Below are 24,464 nucleotides of genomic sequence, written 5' to 3'. Positions count from 1 at the left end.
GAAAGATCGTCCGGCATTGATATATATCTCCATGCCACATATATATATATATATATATATATATATATATATATAGAAAGTGGCAAATTTTAAAATGGTCGATTAGAGTGTCCGGCCTAATTTATCGATTGTTGATCTAGAATTCAACTCTACCACCCACTTGGTAGAGTACTGCAGCAAAAAATCTGTTCGCACTTACCAAGAAACTCGGGGACTTAAAAGTCTAAACATCAATTCACTGTCTTATATATATATATAATTAATGCATGCATGATGCAGTACTGCATTGATTGTTATGGGATTTTTGTCTTGTATTTGCCACCCCTAGCTTATATAATAACTCTTGTCCGATTGATTTTAAACAATGCATGGATGATTGCAAAAGAAAGAAGAAAAAATAGGTGAATTTAAAGTGACCAGCTGCAAAAAGATCAGTTGTGTGGGCCATTAATTATATTTATATGCCATTTGGCATGGGACCTTGAACTGATATGAACACCACTACTTATAAGGGCTTGTAGTAGTAGGTCTCTTGAATGTGTACGTTACGTATGGTAATTGAGTGTAAAAGTAAGTGGACTTTTTCCACGCTTCAAGGATACGGCTGCATGGTATGCATAAGTAGAACATGAACACATGCCATTTCCACGAAAGGCTTTGATTCGAACCATGAAATTTATTCCTAGGTGAAGGTTTAAAGAAGGTTCATGCATCTGTGCAAGTTTTTTCTTGGCTTTCTTTCTTTATGTGTACACGTGAGACAGATGGTGACTGGAGAGTACCGAGCTGAGAAAGAGAGAGAGAGTTTGCCTAGTGGCAGGTTATGGGAAAGAGAGAATCGCACTGCTAGTTTGGAACTTTGAAGGAACTTCTTTTGGAAAAATGTTTAGGAGATTAGGCAGGGATTAGAGGATAATAAAAGGACAAGAAGGAAAATAAGAGTTAACATCAATGCAGTTGTTCAGAGAAATGCAGTCAGGTAAAAAAAATTTGGTCGTCTACTCATAGAGGCGTATAGTCTTCCGATCGAGGCGGAAAAGTAGGCCAAATTTTGTACAGATGACTGTTCCATTCATCATATAATTGTCCTTTCTCTTTCTCACTGATCTCACTCTCTTTCTAGGGTTCCTAGAGGTGCATGGCCATTAAGCTTCATATAATATAGCTCTCCTGAGCTCTACCTTCTTCTCTCTGAAAGGTTGCTATCAAGCTCCCCACCACCTGCACCCACGTGAAGTGTCTTTATACTGAGTCGTGCTTAATCAGTAACTATCTCCGCACTTTCACTGCTCCATTGCGTAGTACCCCATGACCTATATATCTTTCGTCGAGTTTACAACCACAGTCCCACTCTCTCTCTCTCTCTCTCTCTCTCTCCATGCCTCAGTACCACACTTCACTTTTTGCAATGAAAGCTCATGGTGAAAGGAACGCTTTTGTCCACAGTAAACTCCTGTTTTCGATTTAATATATCCTCTGGCCTTCTTTCATCTTAATCATCCCAAAACAGTCATCTTCAATCTTCAACATCCTTACCCATTACCTCCCCAGGTTATAAAGAAAACATTCCAGGACTCTTCTAGCTACTTAAATTTATATATGTATATAACCCCATTTATAGCTCCACCATAGGATCTCAGAACATAGCTAGGAGGCTAATTGACCGCTTTCGTCTGCCCTTTTTCCTCCCCGAACTTTTTATTTTTCATTTTTGGAAGCACTAATTCCTAATTAGTAATCAATTTCCAAAAGCTTGGACTGTGCTAGAGGCCATGTTTCCTTGTAGCAGCGATCACAACCCTTTTACATACACCTGCCAATCCATCCTGGAGATCAAGCCCTTTGCAAATGATGAAAAGACAAGCTCGGGACAGGAAGAGCATCCCTCGTCTTATACACACCTGTCGGCAACTTTTCTTGAAGATGACGAACTATTTTTGAGTCATTTTCTTTCACAACAGAAGCTCTTTTTTGGCAGCACATCTCAAGCCGAGACTGAAAATAGTGTTGCGGCTTCAGACAAGGCAACAAATGACAAAAAGGAGGCGAGTGGCGACACTGTGGCTGAGCAGATTCCTTCGGAAAAACCACTTCCGAACAAGAAAAGTAGAGGTGGTTCAAAACAGACACTTCCCAGGAAGAGAACTGGGAAGAAGGACAGGCACAGCAAAATCTGTACAGCTCAAGGCCCGAGAGATCGCAGAATGAGGTTGTCCCTTCAGATTGCGCGTAAGTTCTTTGATCTTCAAGACATGTTAGGCTTTGATAAAGCGAGCAAAACTATTGAGTGGCTATTTTCTAAGTCGAAGACTGCAATCAAGGAACTCACGGAGAGCATCTCACAAGTGAAGCAAAGTTGCAGCAACGGTACTAAGAATGTGTCGGTTACATCCGATATCGAAGAGATTTCAGAAAACGTGGAGATTGTTGGTGATGATGGAGACCAAGGGGGTTTTGGTGCAGATGTTGAATCTTTCAATCCCATGGCCAGAGAGACAACAAACAGAAAATCATCTATTGTTGCAAGGGATTCCCGGGACAAGGCAAGAGCTAGAGCGAGGGAGAGAACAAGGAACAAAATGATGATCAGGGGGCTTGGGGTATCGAAACAAATGTCTGAAGGCGAAAACCCTAACAATTTGGGACGGTTATGTTCTTCTATCCCCCTTGAAGAAGCTGGTGAGGAATCATGTTTCCGCCGCCAAGAAAGGAAATCTTCTCTGGACCTGATGGCTGATCAAGTTGAAGAACCTATCAATCACTTACTAGAACATCAAATCGATTATTCTGTGAGCATTAATGAGAGATTTTTGGGCGTTGTTGGTGCACCAAGATCATCTTTGATTTTGAATCATTCACGCGGTGTGGCAGCCTCAAGTGGGGGGAATACCACGGACGAATTTCCTGGATTTCCTGTAAATTGGATCAACAACGATAATGCTAATATGCAGACAAGCATGAAGCCGTCCACAGGTAATGTCCAATTGAGAATCCCCGGGGTGCAATTCCCATGGGTACCTTCAAAACCTCATGAACTGAAGCATACTTACGATCGACTTTGATCACCACCTACAATTCCCAATTAAGAACAGATGCGTCATTCAAAATTCTCATGATAACTGCGCACCCCAAAAACCCAAGAGCAAAACCGTAGTTCAATTCCATCATCTCCTTGAATTCTCAACCGCAAAACCCTAGTACAAACCTTTTGGCCACCACAGATAATTATTGTAATCTCAATTTCTAGTGACTGGTTTTCTGGAAATCCTGAAATGGGTGGCAAGCATGGTTGTTTATCTTGATCAGATGCTCCTTTTTTTGTTTTGTTTTGTTTTTTTCAGTACATGAACGGGACAATCAAAGGTGTGGTTAGCCGTACGTCTTCAACTCCATGCTCATTGCTCTAATTAATTGATTGCTTGACCGGGTAAAACTAGGTAGTGATCATCGAAGTTGAATTTCTCACCTTCAAATTAATTTGCTTGATTTTTGAGCTTTGTTTGGTATGACACATCGTTGTCCGTACTGGATTGTGTCGATATTTGTATCAATGTTGAATCATTGATATCGTATTATATCATGGTGTGATGAGTAGTACTACTGCTATTCACTACAAATCTGAGTCCATTCGGTATAGAATAATTTTTGGGACATTTCTTTCTATTTTTGGTAAGATGGGAATATATATATATATAGCACTCCCAACTTATAATAGTAGTCAATTTTGTGCAAATTAATTAGGATATTAATCAAGTTAGCAATGCCGCGTTACAGTTCAAGAACTAGCGTTGGAAAATGATCATCAAGCACTAAAACAAACAACATATCTGCAGAATGATGAGTAAAATCAAATTGAAAGAAAAAGTAACAAAAACGAAAAAGAAAAATCGACATAGACAAGCTACTAGTGGATCTCGATCCAGTCGCTAGCTAGCTACTTCTGATGATCAATATTGTTTTGCCGAAGATATATATATATATATGCATGCAGCATGCATATTCTCTGGTTAAGCAGGTTAATTATAGACTGATCATGAGTGGTACTACTGCAACCAGCTCCATGTTCTTTTCCTTTCTGTTAGCTTGTATTCTATATAGATCATGGATATGGCAGTTATGTTATATCTTTATTCGAAAGCATCTTGCGGTATCATATGTATCACTGCATGCCTCACAGCTTAAAGAGCGATGTTCAGCTCAGATATGGTTGATACCATATTATAAGATCTTCCACACGGGGAGTTTCAAGCAAAACCACCAGACCATATACCGCTGCATGCTTTCAGAATTAAGTAGTACTTCCAGGTAAAGAACTATTTACTCGAATTATTGTGAACTCACAAATTCCATTACTGCAATAAATTCATGTACGTTGCAATCATAATGAAATAATGCAGTACTATATATATATATATGTAAGTAGAGACATACAGAGGAAATAAAATCAAATGGCAGAATTAGTACTTTCTCAGCATGAAAAACAAGTTCAATAGAAAATAATTAAAAAAATGGGTCAAAAACTACTAGCTGTGGGCCAGATATAGGTCAAATATCACCAAACAAACACAGTCCTATATAAATAATACCTAAAATCAGTCACTTGGTTCTGATCTCCTTAGGAAGAACTATACTTTATCCCTAATCAGACTATTACTCATTTTGCACCACAAACTGATCTACATTACAAAATATGTTGTCACTTAACCCCTAATTTGAGAATAGCTCTGATCAAAATGCTCTTTTGTTGATACCTGACAGTTAATATACATCACATAAGAACCAATGCTTAGCTTATTTAGGCAAATTCATTCTGTAGTAGTACTTCATGCATGTTAACTTTAATCCAAAAAGAAATAAGAAAAAAAATCGTTATCTAAAGGCCGTATTGTTTTGTGTTTAATTATCTGCAGTGGAAAAGCTTCAGGTGATCATTTTCTTTTTCTCTTAGAACATATATAAGTATCATGCAAACAACCAATTCTTACCTAGGTAAGCGTAGAATATTGCTATCAATCGAATTAGGGGCAAGACTACGTAATGTAAATCAAGCATGCTTGTACCAATGAAAATCTAGCAATAGTTTGGAAGAAGATCACAGCCTTTTATGTTGAAATTGCAGTGAAAAAGATACCAAAAAGCTTCATGTGGAACCCTCGATTAAGTTTCCAAAAGTACTCCTGATGCAGAATATAGTTTTCATGAGCAGTATATACTAGTCATTTTCTGGGTGTATATATATATATATATGCACGTTTAAGAGTTTTTCATGGATTAAATGATTTCTACTTACCAGGGTCCCGTTCCATTGGATGCTGAATGATGTCAGGTGCATCTACAGGGCAATAAATTCTATTCTAATGAGAACTCCGATCCGTGATTTAATTATCAATCCCGGATTTTCATGTCATGTTTGCTGGCTTTAACCTAAGATCAGCGCACAGTTAGCAAAGAAAAAGCAGTGTAGATGAACATGCGCGCATGATTCCATGTCTATGGTTAATTAACTACGTTAATAATCTTTTAGCTAGCAAACAAAATAAGGCAATGACCTAGTAAAGTAGCTATCTAATATAGATAATGCATGCAGAAGAAGAATAGCACAGATCGATCGAGAGCTTTACAACGAGTTATTGTCACATCAATCAAGGGAAAGATATGATATATACCAAGTGTGTTAATATAAGCCTGCTAGCAATGAACGCATTCAGTTCGATGATACATTTTTATTAGTTATATCAAATAATTTTGTACGTTCTCTTAAGTTTGTCGCTCGCTAGCTAGGCTCATACGATACCTTTCTGACTTCCTATTCATGTAGAAGCTAAAGCTGCATTACAAGCTATCCAAAGAAGCACCTTGCCTCTAACCGATAGAAACAATCCTTCCATTTTTTACTGGTGCATCATCACGACGTGCTTAATTCAGAATATGTATCTCATAATAGTCATCTGCTATAGATGCATGTACACACCTACATAGATGTACTGTCAATTCCTAATCCTCAGCACTTGAAACTGCTCCACGGGCCACTTCCCTTAGCTTGGCGGTATTAATCTGTCACAAAAACTAACCCATATATGCTGACCTATTCGGTGAAATAAACATGCAGTACTATATACACACCGGCCTCTGTTTAATTTAAGGGTTTACAATTTTAAATGTTAGCTGCTGCCTCTACATGACCTCCCTTTCTAATTAGATACCCTCGTCTTTAAGATAAAAAGCTACCAATGTGGATGGGAACTAACTAGCCTCTGATCTGCCTTCATTTGTTATGAAATGCATTAATTATCCAAAGCTCTCTGGTCTTTCCCTCGCTAACTACTGTCTGTCATCCTCTGCATATATATGTATATAACCACCATGCATGCATCAAAAAGTTGCAGAATGTCGCCTCTGTATATATATACCTTCATCATCCCTAGAATGGTCCCGCTTCGCACTCTTGATTAACATCATACTGGGACGTACGATGAGAGTCTTCAGTCTTCACAATATAGATTGACACCCTTAAAAAGGCAATCTCACCGAACCGACAAAATCAATTGGCTGTAACTTATTGATAACTGTTGGTATTAATCAGACTTTTACCAACCCCCTCCACCTATCGATTTGGGGAGCGATGTCCAGCACCACTAGTACTGGTACTTGAGTCGATACCAGTACTTAGTTTGAAGTTTGAACTGTAACAGTCAACTCGACCGAGTCAGTGCTATATACCCAAGGACTCTACATTTACTGACATTTAAAATACGAGAAAGCTCAGATTCACACATAAAAGTCCTAAATCTCATGATTAAAACATCGTGGAAGTTTATATGCTTGCAGGATGATGTACGTCCACAATCGATTAAACTAAACAATGTCGTCATGTTCGTTTTCTTAATATATATTAAAATAATTAGTTACCCAGGAAGAGATCCTACACCAAATCACTTTTTCAAGATGTTTGTGTCTGTATCAATTCATGAGAAAATTAAAGATATATACAGGTACGAAACCCTAGAGTTCCCTTATAAGTCTTAATGCTCAAATCAACTTATAAATCCGATCCTGTTGAAGGAGACAAAACTAGCATACTCCCCTTAAATAGCAGTCTAAAGTTTTAAGGGTTAAATTAATACCCTAAAGCGCGCAACATTACTGCAACTTACTCCACGATCTATTTGATGAGATAAACAGGAGACAGGCTCTAATAAAAGAGGACATGCATTCTCTTTATGCATGGGACAAGCATCAACCATGCACTTTGTGATATAAATTAGTATAAAAAGTTAATAATCAATAATTATAAGTAATATTATACACCACACTTTCAATCGATTTTCATCATATTAAATCAGATGTGGCACACTAATTCACCATCTTTAAATGATAAAGAAGTATATAATAAATGATTATTCAATAATAATAAATATGTCACATCTTACCTAATAAGATAAAAGTAAGATGGCAGTAAATAATTTCACATATATTAATCTTAAATAATTGACTAGAATTCTTCGCATGAAATTCACAAATGTAAGTACGTATACGGTAGTGGCACCAAGTCTTGAAATTCGCTAAGATACTTTTTATAGTTCTGAGAAAAGGGGTAAAACAGAGGTACATTAACGAGATGAGTATGTATTAATTCAATCAATACGCGGCAAGCCGCAGCTAAATCGCATCCCAGTGCACTAGAGGGTGAAGCGTGTGTTAATTTTACTAAAACAGTAAAACTACTAGAAACAAATGGTCGAAGGATTACGTACGCCTGCCTTGCCGGCCACTCTATATGTCCTGTCCATCGATCCTACCTATTCGGTGCGGATTTTCAAGTAAGACTGAGACGTACATGAGGGTGGAGGCCGGTAGATACATTTTTTTAAGCCAACAATCATAAATATTTACTTTACGTGGTCCCATGCACCCAGCCAATTTGTGGTCAAGCGGTAGGTTGGATCGATGGAACCAAAAGCATGCAACCCATATACAGTTGATAGTTGCAATAACAGTACTCCCTAATTAATTACTGTTTCACGGTCATTTTCGTCAGCTGTCTTTTTAACTTATCATGATCTCTCACCAGAAGTTTTATATTAAAACTTTTATTGAGTTTTGGTGCAAATCATGGCTAGATCATCAAGTACTAGTCATGTAGGTCGATAATATGATCAAGTACCAACTCATTCAAACCTTAATTGCGAATTATTGCATCAACTTGTTCGGATTGGTTACGTAATATCAAAAATTTCATCTCAATTCATTATTATAATTTTTTAAAATTTTTATATAAAATATTATTTATATAATTTAATTTTTTTAAATTTTAATACAAAATTAATATTAAAAAAATTATATTATAATAATATTTTATTCATTATTATTTAAAACATCTCATCTCATCTCATTTATATATTCAAACCGAAAAATTAGCTACTACTCTTATATTTGGATCAGCTCATTCATTCTAATTACAGTTTTAAACATTAATAATGGAGACAGAAAAATCTTACCCATCATCCCTATATTGCACGCTTCCTTTTATTTTTTATTATTTTATTTTTATTTTTAATAAATATGTAGTATATGACTAATAAATAGAAGAACTCACTTAATTTAATTAAAATAAAAAAATCATGTATGGTACTAGTGTGCGGTATAGGTAACTAGGTACATAGAAGGAAGATATATTGACTTGGATCTTCATGGCCTGGCCTCCTTGCTGGACATCTATATTCATCATAAATGCCTAAGACTATATATATATATATATATATTTGTCTTATATCTTAAGTTTCCGTAATACTAATTTAACGAAAATCATGTACATGGGAAGATACGTAGTCTTCTCAAATTACTACCCATAATTAGCAATCACCCTCTCAAATAATCAATTTCTAAAATCACTAAAATTACCAAACAATTGCAGTACTACCCTTATGTAAAGTAAAAAATTTGACACAAATATTTCATTCAAAATTAGAAAAATTAAAACCATGAGAAAAAAATGTTTAATTTTTTCTGTTGGATCACTTTTTCTTTTTCAATTTTATTTTTATAAGATTTTTTTTATTTATTTAATAGGATTATATTTCCTTTTTGGAAATTATTAGGGATAATTTGGACTAAAGCATCTTCATTGGAATTGATTGCAAATAGCCAAGTAAAATTATTCGTTTAGATAACTAAAAAAATATGAAAAAAGTATTAATGATACATTAATAATTAGCTCTAATAGTTGTATGAAAAATTATAAATATATTATATGTTTCATGAGTGGTTCAATTAAGTCGTTTTTAATAGGCTTCTTGGCTTTTCAATATATGTCTACGATAACTATGAGAAAATTGGATAGTTATTGTTACTTATTTTCTATAAAAATGACTATTTTTTGTTAAAACCAACTCATTTTAACAGAAAATAATAATTTGTTCACTGTTGTTCGGTGGCAAGGTTTCTTTTGTTTGCGGGTTAATAATTTGTTCAAGTTTCCTTTCCTTTGTTTTTGTGGTTTTGTTATGTTGACAGTGGAGTGGTTTGTGGCAGAGGAGCTCAAATCCTTATGGCGGAGGTAAGCAATTCGAGTTGCGCTGATTCATGGCTTAACTCAGTGTGGTGCTTTGATCTGCATGGAGTGCGTGCATGTTTGTGGTGGGAGGGGCAGGCTAGCTTTGAGCACCAATAGGCAATATATTCACGGAAATAGATATCTGCAGTGCGGTGCTTTATGGCAGTGAGAGGAAAGAGCTCATGCTTTTGTCAATATCGCTCGTGGTTGAGACTGAGAGGGCAATAATTTGTTGGGAAGTGACATGCAGGGTTTCACGGTATCAGGGTGGAGTTTGGGTCATCAATTGATCCACAACTTACAAGTAGACTAGATCTAATTCATACGTACAGTTATATAAAGAAATTTTCAATATTGATACTTTTTTTGTTTATTGACGTGCGTAGAAGGTTATCTGCTATATATATATATATGGTTAATGATTAATAGATTTATAAATAGATGGATGCTAGTGTTGGTAGTATTGGAAGAAGCTAGTTTGTTCTTGTGCAAGTATATGCATTTTTATTCCATTTGAGAGTTGAGAGATGGAAGATCATGATAATTCGTCTAGAAATCAAATGGACAAGCTGGAAGAAGCCAAGACAGAAACAATTAAGGAGATACTAATATATATATATATATAGCTGGTGATTGTACCCGGCAAGTTCTTTGGTGAAGGAGCTTCCCGAGGATAGGAATTCAGGGGCCCTTTCAGTATTGGCCGGCCATTTACCCCATACAACATATATATTCATCATGTACGTGGGAATAAGTCTCTGATTCGACCTACATCAAATATTGTACATTATAAATCAAACGTAGCAAGTACTTCAATCCGAGCCCATCTCTCATATCTACGTTACTTTAGCATGCAGATCCATCGTTTTTATCTATTTATATATATATATACACACACATATGGACTAATTTTAACACCTTTTACTGCTTTTAAGTCGAGCTAAATTAAAATCCGGGGGGAAAAGTACAGAAAGTTAATATATATATATATAATGGCAGAGGGCCAGTGTATTAATGAAAGCAACTGTAGTTTCATCAGATTTGAGTCATTGACGTTAAAAGTAAGGAAAGGATGCACGCAGCGACAGACACTACACCTGCATGAGTCTCGCTGCTAATCAAAAAGCAAGAACTTTAGTTGCCCGTTTAAATACTGATAGTATCGGTAACAACGAATGCAGAAGCCCCAGAACCTTTTATTATCGTTTACTTTTTGCAGACGAACAACCAGAGGAGATACATGATGATGCTTGATTGAAAAGATGAGGTAAAAAGAAAAGAAAAACAGAAAAAAGTCCCGTGGTCGTCGTGGGTCCAACTTTCCATGAAATAGGGTTAGCAAGATAAACTTTTCCAGGCTTGATAAGAATAAGGAATTCGAGAATGCAAAAATGCAACATGATCTACTATACAAAGCTTTTCCCAATAAACTTTGGTCTTTAAAGTTCTTTCTGAGAGTTAAGCATGTTTGCCTCGTACAAGACACAGCCTAGGCAATCTCTTAGGCAAGGAGAACCTATATATGCCGTATTCTGCTAAAATAAAACAAAAGATTGAGAAAACAATTATAATAAAGAAATGGAATCCCATGAATGAAGTTGAACGTCTGGCCTCCGAGAACTAGCTAGTAGGCCACTATTTGATGCTGACTCAAGGTACAATGCAGCAGAAGTTTGGCCACAGAGAGAAGATCAAAAGGGAGATATATTCAAATCGCAGTACTCAATCAAGACCTTTCTTCTGGTACCAGTGACTCTACCATAGGACACATACATGATAAGAGGAGGTGTGGGTCCCCGTGAGGGTACTTAAATGAGTTTTGGTCCAATCAGGTCGTCCGTTCGGTCCAAGTGTTGAAAAAACATGCATTTCTTGGTATCACTTTCATTTATTTTCAGGAAGTATACGCATGCAGGCATTATAAGAATAAAAGAAGTAGAAGAAACAACAAAGAAGAATAAAAGGGAAAAAAAAATCGGAAGAAACAAGCATGAAAATCATCATAACCACTAAGTTGTACGAACTAAGTGACAAAGCGAGATGATCAGCTTAAAATTAAGAAAGTAGGATGATTAGGCTGTAGTTACTGACCTAGATTGGTTGCTGTTATGATCTTTGGGGTGGAATCGCCGATTTTTCGTCGTCCAATCCGGAATATGAAGTACGAAGGTGCAGCCAGAGCTACAAACCCACAGAACCAAATACCAAAAACACTTAGTGAAGAAGACCATTCAGGGGACAGTATGTATGATAGAGCTAAAAGCCCGGAAAAGAGATACCTGTGTTACGTTCAAAAACTTAAAACCCGAGCCTTTGCACACACAGAGAGAGAGAGAGAGAGAGAGATGTTAACGTTGACAACTGAGAGGCAAGAGCACCCCAAATGATGACTCTTGTACTGGCAGTGAAGACCATATCTGAAAGGGGCTCTTGAATAGATAAATTAAAATAAGTTAGTTATTTGGATTTGATTTTCTTGTTTTGGCTCAATTGCGTGATCTTATTGCAGTGGTAGGTGTTTACAGGCTTTATAGGTGTACGGAGGAGCTATCCATGCTTCTTAAAAGTGAGGGGGAATCCAAGCAGAGAACAAGAAGATCGAAGAGTACATTTAATGTGATTATAATATCTTGCTGCTTTATCTTCTATAAATTGGATTTGAGAAGGTTACAGTCCGAAATTCAATTTTTTTTTTTTTGAAGAGCAATTAGTAATTACAATGGCGGAAACGGGGTTTAAGGGGGCATGTGCAAGTGGCCCGGTTGGAAGATACCTGGAGGAAGCCCTTCAGTAAATTGTGTCCAGCAAAATTAATACTTAAGTAAACTTTAACATTTGAGAAGTTTCGAATGTTGTAAAGAAAATGGTGGATGTTGTTAATGATATTTGAGAAGCTTTTCCAATGCAACAGCGATATTTTTCAGTTGGTATCGCAAATTGACATTCAAGGGACCTCTTAATTTCTATAAGCATGTTCTCTACCTAAAGATGCTTGTTGGCTATTGTTGTTGCGAGGAGTGCTGCTTAATTTGCTTTTGCATTTCCACTCAAATCGTGATATAGAATTGTCATTGTGAGTACTGATTCTGTTTTGACTAGCGATCGACCTTATTTGGTAGTGTTCATTTGGGAGTGTTGGAAGCGAATAAACTTTCTTACATCTTCATCTAATCATTATATACTTGTTCATAAACCTTGAACAAATCATTGAAGTCTTTGCTTTGTATTGAGCTATATATGTCACTGCAGTCTGCTGCTTAATTTGATTGTGTTATGCTATCACCATGCTATATATGGTCTTGTCCTGTAACTTTTTTTGTTAGGACCCTCTCTTGGTTAATGAGAATTTACCAACCCGGAAAGAGAGAGGACTAGAAATAACAATATTTTCAAAGATGAGAGAGTACGTTGGAAAGCGTTTAAAACTTAAGGGATCGATAAATTGCAATCCAAAATTGCGCTGCAGTACTACCATAGAGTTTCCCTGTTAGAGGTTCTTTCAGATCGCTACGAGTTCAAGAAGCCTTAATTTCTTTATAACTAACCATTGGTAGGGTTTTCTTAATCACCGACTGCTTATCTTGATCCAATATCGCATATAGCTCAAGGGCCAACGATTCATGTAGGGGTGTGCATAAATCTTTATAAACCGGTTGACCTGATTGACCCGATCAGATCCACCCGATAAAACTCGGGTTAAAATTGAAGCGGGTCATATGAAATGCTATGCGGGCGAAACCGCAGCTGAAGAAATCAACCCGTATCCCTCAGTCAGATTCCCATCTCCCTTCGTCTTCAACCCTAGCCCCCCTCCCTTCGTCATTATTGGATGGGTCCAAGGTTACGAGGCTGCTCATGTCGCGCATTTCCTCTGGTATGCAGCCGGTGATCCTGTTATGGGAAAGATTCAGAGTGCTGAGCACCGTCAACTTCGCAATGTCTTTCGGAATTTCCCCAAAGAGATTGTTTCGGCTGAAATCGGTGGAGTCAAGAGAAGTACAACGGGATATAGAAGTTGGGATCTCGCTGCTAATGTGCTTGTTGGCGCTGATGTTGATACTTGCCAAATTGGGTAAATCGAATAGTTCACTAGGAATCTCTCCTGAAAGTCTATTCAATTCCAGTGATAAAGTTCGCAGGTTTTTGAGATTACCAATAGTAGGAGGGATTTTCCTGGTAATTCTGTTGTTGAAAAGTTTGAGGATTCCAAGAGCGTCGCCTGAGATTTTGGGGGGAAGCTCACCGGAGAAATAGTTATCGTTGACTTCGACTACTTCTACCAAGGGCAAGTTAGAAATCCCAGCCGGGATCGTCTCGTTGAGTAAGTTTTTCGCGATTTGGATTTTTGTTAACGACTTGCAGACGCCGAGCTCCATGGGAATTGCTCCAGAAAAGAAATTTTCGATCAAAATCAGATTCTTCAACTTACCTCCCACACACAAAACCAGAGGAACCCTGCCGGTGAGTTGGTTCGTCGCTACATCAAGGAGTTTGAGTTTTCTTGTGATGGTCCTGGGTTGATACTTCTTTAAAAAAACCACAGATTTAACCGGACCCGAATCATTCGGGTCGGATCAGGTCATCCTGTGATGGACCTGAGTTGCGGGCCACAACGGGTCGGGCCAAATCTTTGATTGGGCGGACTGTTATTCAGGCCTAGATGCATGAGTCTGCAGACATCCCAACGACCACAAATAACAGGTTTGTTAAAAAAGTCATAAAAAAAAAAAAAGCATAATAATCATACGTAGGCTACTGCAAGACTGCGAGGGCATGAAGTTCTCTTTCCCGAGTGTTTGAACCTGTATGACCTTATACATATTTGATTCATTCCTATAATGTCTCATCCAGATGCTGTTTCCCAATACTTTTTTGGGATGAACACATCTGACGTTTATATGCTTGCCTTTTGCGGGAAACAAGGGGCAGAGAAATGGAAGCAGCGTACTCGAGTAGAAACAATGTCTCAAATACCAACACCACCAAACCTTCTGTTGTTTCATTCTTTTTCACATTACAAAAGATTAAAAAGCAACATTCTGAGTTGGAAGAGCTCGTAAATACAACACAATGAAACACTGAAATCTCAGCTAACTCCTAGACCCTGAAGTGTGAAAGATTATAACCAAGCAGTAGATCTAACAAATATATGTACACGCTCCATTGCCACCATGAACGGGAATATATGCTGAAAGCAAAATCAACACCAGATGGCTCTAAAGCTCACTTAAAAAAGGTCCCATTATTCTAGTAAACTGTCATCGATAATCGTCTTTGCTATTATTGAACTTCACCTGCGCCTCCGTGAAGTAACAGCACCCCGTGACCATGATGAAGGCTTATATACGCCAGCCAGCAAGTCAGATGCCACAGCTGCATTGATTTTCCTTCTCTTGGATTCTAATTCCATCTGTCTCTTAGTGGACATGGAAGACCCAGATGATCTGTGAAAGATTGGAGCAGCATTGATCAATGCTCGCTTATCCTTTGTGTTTTTGTCAAACTTGAAAGAAAACTTCACATGGGCTGCACTAGCAGCATCTTCTTCAGATGCTGGAAGCAGTCGTATGCCAAGGCCCCTTTTCCTCGAAACAGCCTCTTCTTCAGCAACTCTTTTCTTTTGATTCTGAGAAAATCAGAACGTAAGGAACAACTTCATTTACAGGTAGAAGAAACATGAAGATTATTTGATAAGTGGGTAGAGGAAACATGAAAATGAAGAGCTGTTATGAGCTCAGTAGTATACTCTAAGTTGCGCCCGAAGAGCCTTGTTGAGGGCATAGTCATCTGAATGCCTGGCATCAGATACTCTCTGGAGACGCACCAGCACCGGCTCAGCTTCTTTCTTCTTCTGTAAATCTTCTTCCTGGTGTTCAAGACGATAAAATGGATCTGCTAGTTTACCCCTTTCTGGGAAAGGAAAACTGTGTTAGAATTTTTCTCAATAAACCTTACAAACAGCATCCTAAATAGGGGCATAAATATGACATGATAACTAATTAAGCGCTTGTCTTTACATCAAGATTTTAAAAACCATTTATGGTCTACCTAGGAATCGGAAGTGCATAACAATGTGCTCCATAAAAATGCAATTTACTTCGAAGGCTTTATATAAAAAAAATAAAAAATAAAAAATAACAGGGAGAAAAAGATTCCAAACCAACCTTCATCTGCAGGAAGTTCAAAGGTCTCTGCATCCTCAATGTCGAAGTCCTCAGTCTTCTTTTGGGCCCCACTGATGATCACATACTCGCAATTTTTTGGATCTGTCTGAATAACAATCTCATGCTTACAGCATGCAGACTTCATTGCAAAGCTCCATATCTGAAAGACTCAAAAAGGATATCCAGTGTCAATTGAAAATATTCTAGGCGGAAACACCAAAAAATTAGCTTTCTTAGGAGCTTACATTGTGACCAGAAGATAGTGAACACTAATTCACAATAAAAAAAATAAACTTGCTTGTCGAGATAGATTAAATTGGACAAGATGCATATCAGTAGAATATGATGAAAAGTAATCATGTGTCTATTTGTTTGCTTTCATCTTCAAAATAAAATCCATCACTGAAAATAATCCTTAATCTGTTGACAGTCCTTGCATTCCTATATCTGAGAGAAGTACCCATGATCAATTGCAAAAGATACCTTTGTCGAATAATAATTTCCCACTTGCTTTTTCTCTGCATTGAACCGAACACCCTTAGCAATCATAGAATTGCATCCACCACACCATATATTAAAGGGCATCTCAAACCTGAAACCAAGGGAAAAAGCAATTGAGAGTTTGCAAAATAAAGAGAGAAGAAAAACAAAAAGATAAAACATTAAAATTTAACAAAGAGATGAAAAAGACAGAGATCAAGGAAAAAGAGCCCCAGTCTGATACAGAAAATCTTAAGCCTAGAAAGGCCTGCTAAGAGAACAGGGTGGGAGGCAAAACTCTTGTTGTCAAATTCCAGTTTCAAATAGAGGCTTAAGCCTAGAAAGACCTTTAAGAAAAGATGGTAGCAAGCAAATTCTAAGCTGTCGGGGTTTCCCCTTTTCCATTATCAGACAAAGTTTACAAGTCAGTAAATCATATACATATCTTTAAAAATTTAAGCTTTTGAGACAGGCATGCCATCGGAAACTTGAGAAAATGCATCACCTTATAATCAATATGCCTTGGTCTATTTTCCTTGCCCTCTCTCTCAATGCATGTTGACCATGAAACTTGTTCAAAGAACCCTGAAAGAAGAACAGTTGTGAGAATATAAATAACCCATGCATCAAAAGCTATCTAACAATGATATAGTGCAACCAATATTAAAGTATACCTGGTTTGGGGTCCATTCCGGAGGATAGTAAAAATTGTCAGCTCTAGCAGCTGCAAGTGAAGACTGCAGAAATCCAAGCAAAGCAAGTTTAGTACATTCAATGAATTGATAAGATGCTTGAGAAAAATTTTAAAAATACTCAGGAAACACCAAAGAATCATTTGCAGTCCAACAAATGACTGGAATTATGATATCCCAGAGCTTTGTTCAAAAGCAAAATTGACCATGGGAGTAAAGTTTCATGGGAAATAAAATTTGAGCAGCATTCCTGCTCCCATAAGAATGGGACGGAGGATGAGATCATGAGCTCCATATCTATTGGCTTTGTGTAAATTAACAAGTTAAGAGAGAGAGAGAGAGAGAGAGAGAGAGAGAGAGAGAGAGAGAGAGAGAAGCACTATACCACTCCAATATACATAGAGTGGAAAACTATCATGTAAGTGCCGCATAAAGTTCTATATGGAAAAGTAGAAAACAATTATAAATAACAAATTCTAACATCTATTCAAAGGTAATCGCTGTAAATAGTTCTAACATTACAATGGATCTTGCAAAAGTAAAGTCGGCTAATTGTAAATTTCTCTAAAACCATCACACACCTAAAGAAAAATCCTACTATATCTAAATTGCTTCCCATTTCATAAGATGAGTCTCGAAGGTCTATAGAATATTCCTGTATACATGGCTGTGAAATCAGAGGATCCAGAACATTCAGCGTACAAATAACACCGTAGCCCCAAGTGTGGTCTCAAGCATACATCTCGTGTAATTTACCCGATCATCTCCAATAGAAAGTTAGAAAATTCAAGTTACAGAACAAAAGTAAGGGGCTTATTGATTATAACTTTTTCCCAATCATTCGAGCTCTAATTAATCCGTATCAGATCGGCTAATCCCTTTTTGACTCATGAAAAAAAATCAAATCGTTCATTTATATTCAATTAAAGAAAAAATCAAAATTTCAAACAAATAAATGAAGAAAGCCCCAAAGGAAACGCATCTAAATCCAGAACCTAGGAGTCTTTGAAATAAATAAAAAACCCTAACATGTATTGTCATCGTGGAGAAGAATTTAATGAGAAACAACAACTGCTGCAACAAAATATATAAGAATCAAAAGAAACAACCTAAAAATATTAAATCTAAGAACATAGAGATACGAAATTTGCGTACCATCTTCGGTGCTGTTGTTTCTTCTTCTTCGAATGATCAGTTTTCTAAGAGATTTGGACTCCTTTTTCCTGATTTTATAGGATGACCGGCGTCTTATTTCCGTGTCAAATTATTGGGCCAAGCGTACGATTGGGCTGGGTTTGTTGGGGGGGGTGGTAAATGATTATTGGGCCGGGTCAAGCAAGATCAACCGAAATCTTTATGTGGACTGTGATGTGGAGTCTGGACCCTTCACCACCTTAGAAAGTTTCACCCTTTTTTTTTTGGAGGTAGGTAAAACGTTAGTTATATTTCTTTTATCCTAATTTTATTGATAAGGCTTCGCTATAACGAAAACATACCTTATATGAAAAGAAGTAAAGAGCTTATAGAATAAAATCAAGGGGTAGAAAATTATTATTAAGTCAATAAATAGTAAGAGAGCCAAATTCTACATGATAAGCTTAGTAACACTTAGGGTGTAAACTTTCTAGTCCGAATTGAAAACTTGTTTGGTCAGTTTTGATCTTCTATTTGTGAGACCGAATGGGTTTTGGTCTAGTTTTGGGGTGAGATTTTTTTAACTCGGAACAGCTGACTGAACGATAAATATATATTTTAATTTTTTTTTATAAATTATATATATTATTTTATATAGTAATTATATAAGTGAATTATGTAATTTTTAGCTAACCTATTATTATTGACAATATAAAATGTTAAATATATAATTATTAATTAACTAATATACAATTATCAATTTTGATAATTTGAACAACCTTTTTTAGGATATTTTAAGTAAAAAATGTACAAATAAAGTTAAATAGTTGTGTTATTCAAAATTATATTAAACATTGTAGGCTTTTTTATACTAATGGGTTGAAAATACAAATTGCAGCCTTTTTTTGTATACTTCAAGAATGATGGATTTTTTTGTATGATTATGCACCCATTTGAAACTAGTCTTGACCGATATAGACCGAGTAGACTAATAGCTAACGGTCCAATCCAGTCTATTACGAGTGATCAATCCGATCCGATTCAGTCTAGAAAAATAATGGATCGAAAGCTTCGGTCTGTCATCCCTCCAGACCAGACCAATTTACATCCCTAGTAACACTAGCATAAAGCAAGATCCATCTTTAGAGTAGATAATTCAGCAAAAATTTTAGTACCCAAACCTATAAAGTAAGATAACAGTTTATGATAATGTAAAACTCCCCCCACAAACTAGAGGCATAGGGTTGCCTTTAGAGACTCCATCAATATTCAACTTCAACAAACCGAGAGGGAGAGGAATCCAGTACTCGGCCAATGGCCCAATAAAAGCTTTTTAGACCAAACAATAATAACATGAATATAGATCGAAAGACTCCAAAATGGAGATTTTTGATCTGGAAACAAAAATCTTAGGTTCGGTTTGGATGTTAATAATATCTCAGATGATGTCAAAATTATAATAATGAAATAATAGTTAATAGTAGTAAATTATTTGTGAATAGTAATAAAATAGTCTAAAAATATATGAGAACCGTGCGTACCCCTGGCTTGACCTACATTTTGTTAATGCAATTCAGTCAACCAGTAATTATATAGAGCCATTCCTTGTACGTACGTACCCAATCATGCATCATATATATGTTGCAGTAGCTGTAGAGGGACAGAGAAAAAAATTCAAGAAGCTAATAATAAGCACAATCATACATAATTCAAGGTTTGACAATCGATATTAATTATGCCCCTCCCCCCCCCCCCCCCCCCCTCTCTCTCTTTCTTTTTTTTTTTTTTTTTTTTTTAGCTTCCTTTATTTCTAAGGAACTTTCATTGGAAACGGGTCTACATCTCTCTCTGTCTCTCTCAATAAATAAGCATAAAAAGGTTCTCTCAAGTTTCACATGGAAGGCAAAAATACACAGATTTCAACCCTGTCCTTCATATCTTATATCAGTACTTCATTACATTGATATTCAAGCTGTCAAACAACGAAAATATTCCATCTACTACTGCAAAGTACTCATCTCCCCTTATTTGAGTTTAATTTCCTCATTAATTCAATATTGCTAGCTAGCTATAGCTGCTCCATGCTTCCTCTCCTTATATACCCTGGCCTGATCTTCCTTCTTCTCCTCCTCCACCATGGCCTTGAAACTGCCTCAATTAATTCTCATTCTTCTCCGGTTCTCTCTCTTCTTCTTACTGTTTCATGAATTCTACCGCTTCAAGTACTCCAAGATCATCAACGACAAACACATGATCGCCACCAATATGAGCCAATATTCGTCATCATCGCAGCTCTCTCCTCACCCTTTGCTCAACAGCAGAAAAGTTCTAGCCAGCAAATTTGACTTCACGCCGTTCGTAAAACAACATCAACGACGACATGATGATCAGCAGCATGGGCACCACCGGAAACGTTCAACTAAGGCGCAACAGGAGCCAGCTGGTGAGAGCGAGATTGATCCGCGTTATGGGGTTGAAAAGCGTCATGTCCCCACCGGTCCGAACCCATTGCACCATTGATCATGATTTCCCAGGTAGTGACCACCTATGAGATCAGAAAAGAAATCAAATGGATATATAGTGGAAGCAGCTTTAATTCATTACTTGTATGATGATTTTAATTAAATCCTTTTGCTTTTCTTCTTCCTTTACGATCAGGAGAAACAAAGAAATTCAGTTTATTTATATATATGTATGGATAATATTCATCGTAAGTACGTGTATATATATGATAAAAGAGAATTAAGTTTGAGCTTTGTACATGTAATTTCATCATGTCATCATTATATATAGAAGATATATATGTGTTTCTAATTAAGTTAATTATAATTAGGATGATAATCATGCTAATTAAGTAAATTGAGCAGCAATATTATTGTAGTAATTGATGATGATTGTTTTTGTTAGGTTTCAAAGAAACATGAGTAGCTGCCGCATATTTTCAGCTGCAGCATAATTATCATGATATTTATTAATGATCATCAGGTTGATTAGCACTACTGTAGAAAAGCTTTTTGCTTTCTTAATCAATTCATCAAGATTAATAAAAAGATGCCAGTGTTCATTCATAACACGTGAAGGGCACGTGATCGCGATCATGAGTCCGGCCTGTTTTAAATTTGGTTGCACCGACACACACACACATATACATATATATATATATATATATATAAATTTATTTATAATTCACATATATGTATGCATGCATGCTAATTAATTAGAGGAGTTAAGTCTACGTACGTGCATGATGATGATGAAGAAGATGATCACATGATCGATCAGTGACGATTTCATTACATTATGTATTACATAAAGCATAATGCAGAGCTCTCTATCGATTATATATATATATATATATATATGTAAAGTGCGCCTTAATTTGTGATAAAGCAAGATGAGCTGGTTAATTGATGACAATTATTTGCCATTACATATACATGAGATCGATCGAGATGCATGCGAACATGGGTGAGGGAATTATCTGTGTCGTCTGTGATCAACACCATGCATGCATGATCTGATCTATATATCTGATCGAGGATGCTAGCTAGCTAGCAATATTCATGTTTACTAATCCACAGAAATTTAATTAAGTTATACGTACGTCAAAGTTGTTGTTTGTTTTTCCCCTCCTAGCTAGCTGCATGCATCAACACGTATGTTTTGATGTCAAACGTACTTACAACCTTAACCTTTTCGTGATCTGATCTAGCTAGCTCGATCGATCTTGCGCTTGAAAATCTGGACATTAATCAATTTTCTTTTCATGCTTTTGTATAAAATTAAATCGGTATGGGCGAGGCTAGCAAATGAGAAATCAAGGAAAGCCTAATTAAGCATTTAATTTGGAAGCGGCCTCAAATGACCAGTGAGTTACTTGGACACAAACTGCACCACATGCGCAGGATCGATGGTGAAGAAAATCATGTTCCCGGCCATCTCATGCGGTACGTACTAGAAAATGGGGCGCATTAGTCTTTTAATGCTAGGAAGAAAAAGGAGTACTACCTGATGATCTTTCTAGGCCGAGTACCATTATATATATATATATATATATATGTATATATATAGCTAATTAAGCCAAGCCATAGTTATATATGTCTCTATTACTTTCCCTTTAGGAATGCTTATACAACTTCCATAGCCATAGCTATAATTCTGTGTGGTTAATTTGGAAGTGAAAAAGATCCCAAGGAGATTGCTTCTGATCATGCAGGAGCGGGTACATTTTGTGGGGGCCGGGGGATAGGGTTAGGGTGTTGAATTTCATGACCCTGCTGCACTGAAACATCATTGTCTTCTAAGTGTTTACATGATGTGTATGTGAAACTTGTTTATAATTATAAAGAGATAGTGTCCATAATTCAAATATACGCACTTCAACCAACCAGCAAGCAAGCCATTTTTCCCCGTCGAGGAAAATAATAAGTGGGGGCTCAAAAGTTTACCTTTCCATAAACTCCATCATAGATTTTTTTTTTATATATATAGATATATAGCTCTTTAGGTATTCATATTATACTATTGAAATGACTCGATCTAGTGAGGCGCGTCATGCAAATCAAATATCCATCACATCAAACCCCACCAGCATCAAATAAACCAAGTTGGAATCCAGCCTCATTTAATTTGAGGATTGAGTTTATAATTAAATATTGCACTACAATTAGAATATCTTAAAATTGTAAAGATTTTCCTTTTTCAAACAACTTGAGGTTCCTTCTTAATTCCATTCATCACCTTCTTTCAAAGACATTCTACAAACACATGAGCACAAAATTTAATTTAAATTAATCAATTAAGAAGAATGAAAAAGTTATATATGATCAAATCATGACAAAGCGTTTAATTTGGAGCGAGCTTGAAGATGATGGATCCCTTTGATTAGATAGAGAGACAAAAACCTGCACACTTGTAGGGAAAATGAAATGTGCGAGATATCATGAGGGGGGGTGGCCGGCCGGCACACGTAATGCATGCTAGCTCCCCTAACAGCCATCCTCTTCTGGAAATAATTACTCTATTCCAACTACACAATGTGACGCACCAACTTAATTAATTAGTGCGATGGATGGATGCACTGCATATATATATAATTTGCAACTATCTCATGGATCTAAGCCTCCCAACCACTCCTGCATGCACCCTTTATAAGTTTATTATGAGCAAAGAAAACTAGCAAACATTACTGTATAGCCGTACCAAGAAGGGATTTGCCGACTTGATTATTTCTCGTCAATAATTATAAAATTTCGCTGCTGACATTTTTTGAAAGCATCATATGCATCATCAATGGGCAACATCAACCTAGCTAGTGCTGTCAAACTAAACTTAGGTAAACATCATCACAGTTCAAACGATTTTGATCAGAGAGAATAATTAAAGGTATTAAGTTAACTATCTGGGAATGGATGGATAGAAGGATGGGCCACCTTATAATATAATATAATATATACACACACACACATTGATGAATTGAATATGTGCACAACTTCACTTTTGGTTAATCTTGGAAGATATGCAAGCATCTTTACTCTAGCCAATATTTATTTGAAAAAAAAAGGTTCAAAGGGGGAAGGTGGGGCAACTAGAAGAGACTTTGGGTGATTACCACATAATTTTCCAAAGCACAAAAACTTTGTTCTTATTATTATTACTTCTCAAATGTGTTTTTATTATTATATAATATATCATAGAATTAAAATAATATTACTAGTTTTATTTAAACTTATTGTAATTACTACATGGGAAAGTAGATGGTGCTGTATTTGGTGAATGACGTTAAAAATGCTGGAACTTAAGCTCTCAGCAGCTTGTTTAATGGCTCGTTGTGGTCTTGCGTTTATCAGGTAGGACGAATGTATTATCATACGTTAACACTTTCTGAGTCATAAATTTTGAAGACTCCAGTGTCCCAATAGCAGCCAAGTATAACTAGTAATTTTGAAGCCAAGTTATTTTTATAAATAACTTTTTATAATTCATGTAGGTCCTCCTGAATATAAAATAATTTTTTTATAATTTTTTTTTATTCATTCCGTACAGCCGACTGCACGCCGACTGCGTTTCCCGACTGTATGTAGCAAAGCCCTTAGGTACAGCTGGATTCGAGAATGCAAATAGGAATAAAAAACAATAGGCAAACTTAAAAATATAATAGCTATTAAAAAAAAAAACATACCTTTTATTTTGGCCGAGCAACTAAAAAGAAGTCGGAAGTTCGATACACATAATAAACAGGATCCCCAACTAAAGAAGGTTAACCATCAAATTTAGAACCAACTTAATGTGATCGTTATTAACAAACAAGCGAGCTCACTCTAGGTGGGGGATCTAGGGTGACACAGTCGTGCAACCACAAGGGTTACATGAGACATAAAATTATGACAATACATTGCCTAATCATCAAAACAGCGAGACAACTAAAATGAAAATCCAACA

The 24,464-nt window shown here is 36.5% G+C and overlaps 2 protein-coding genes across 2 annotated transcripts; one reads left to right on the top strand and one right to left on the bottom strand.

Annotated features, from left to right (window-relative positions):
• The first annotated feature begins 1,332 nt into the window (after positions 1-1,332).
• On the top strand, positions 1,333-3,717 carry LOC122295816 (transcription factor TCP12). The gene is made up of 2 exons (XM_043105074.1): positions 1,333-2,973; positions 3,342-3,717. The coding sequence occupies exons 1-2, from the start codon at positions 1,773-1,775 to the stop codon at positions 3,371-3,373; spliced, it is 1,233 nt and encodes a 410-aa protein (XP_042961008.1). The 5' UTR covers positions 1,333-1,772; the 3' UTR covers positions 3,374-3,717.
• A 10,784-nt stretch (positions 3,718-14,501) lies between these two features.
• On the bottom strand, positions 14,502-18,063 carry LOC122297667 (coiled-coil domain-containing protein 130). The gene is made up of 7 exons (XM_043107803.1): positions 18,045-18,063; positions 16,872-16,934; positions 16,703-16,782; positions 16,201-16,309; positions 15,718-15,877; positions 15,300-15,463; positions 14,502-15,179 (listed from the first exon to the last, which is right to left on the bottom strand). The coding sequence occupies exons 1-7, from the start codon at positions 18,045-18,047 to the stop codon at positions 14,844-14,846; spliced, it is 915 nt and encodes a 304-aa protein (XP_042963737.1). The 5' UTR covers positions 18,048-18,063; the 3' UTR covers positions 14,502-14,843.
• Between the last annotated feature and the right edge of the window lie 6,401 nt (positions 18,064-24,464).

Source organism: Carya illinoinensis, chromosome 15 (assembly GCF_018687715.1).
Source record: "Carya illinoinensis cultivar Pawnee chromosome 15, C.illinoinensisPawnee_v1, whole genome shotgun sequence".
Classification (NCBI taxonomy): Eukaryota; Viridiplantae; Streptophyta; class Magnoliopsida; order Fagales; family Juglandaceae; genus Carya; species Carya illinoinensis.
This window is presented reverse-complemented; position numbering and strand designations above follow the sequence as displayed.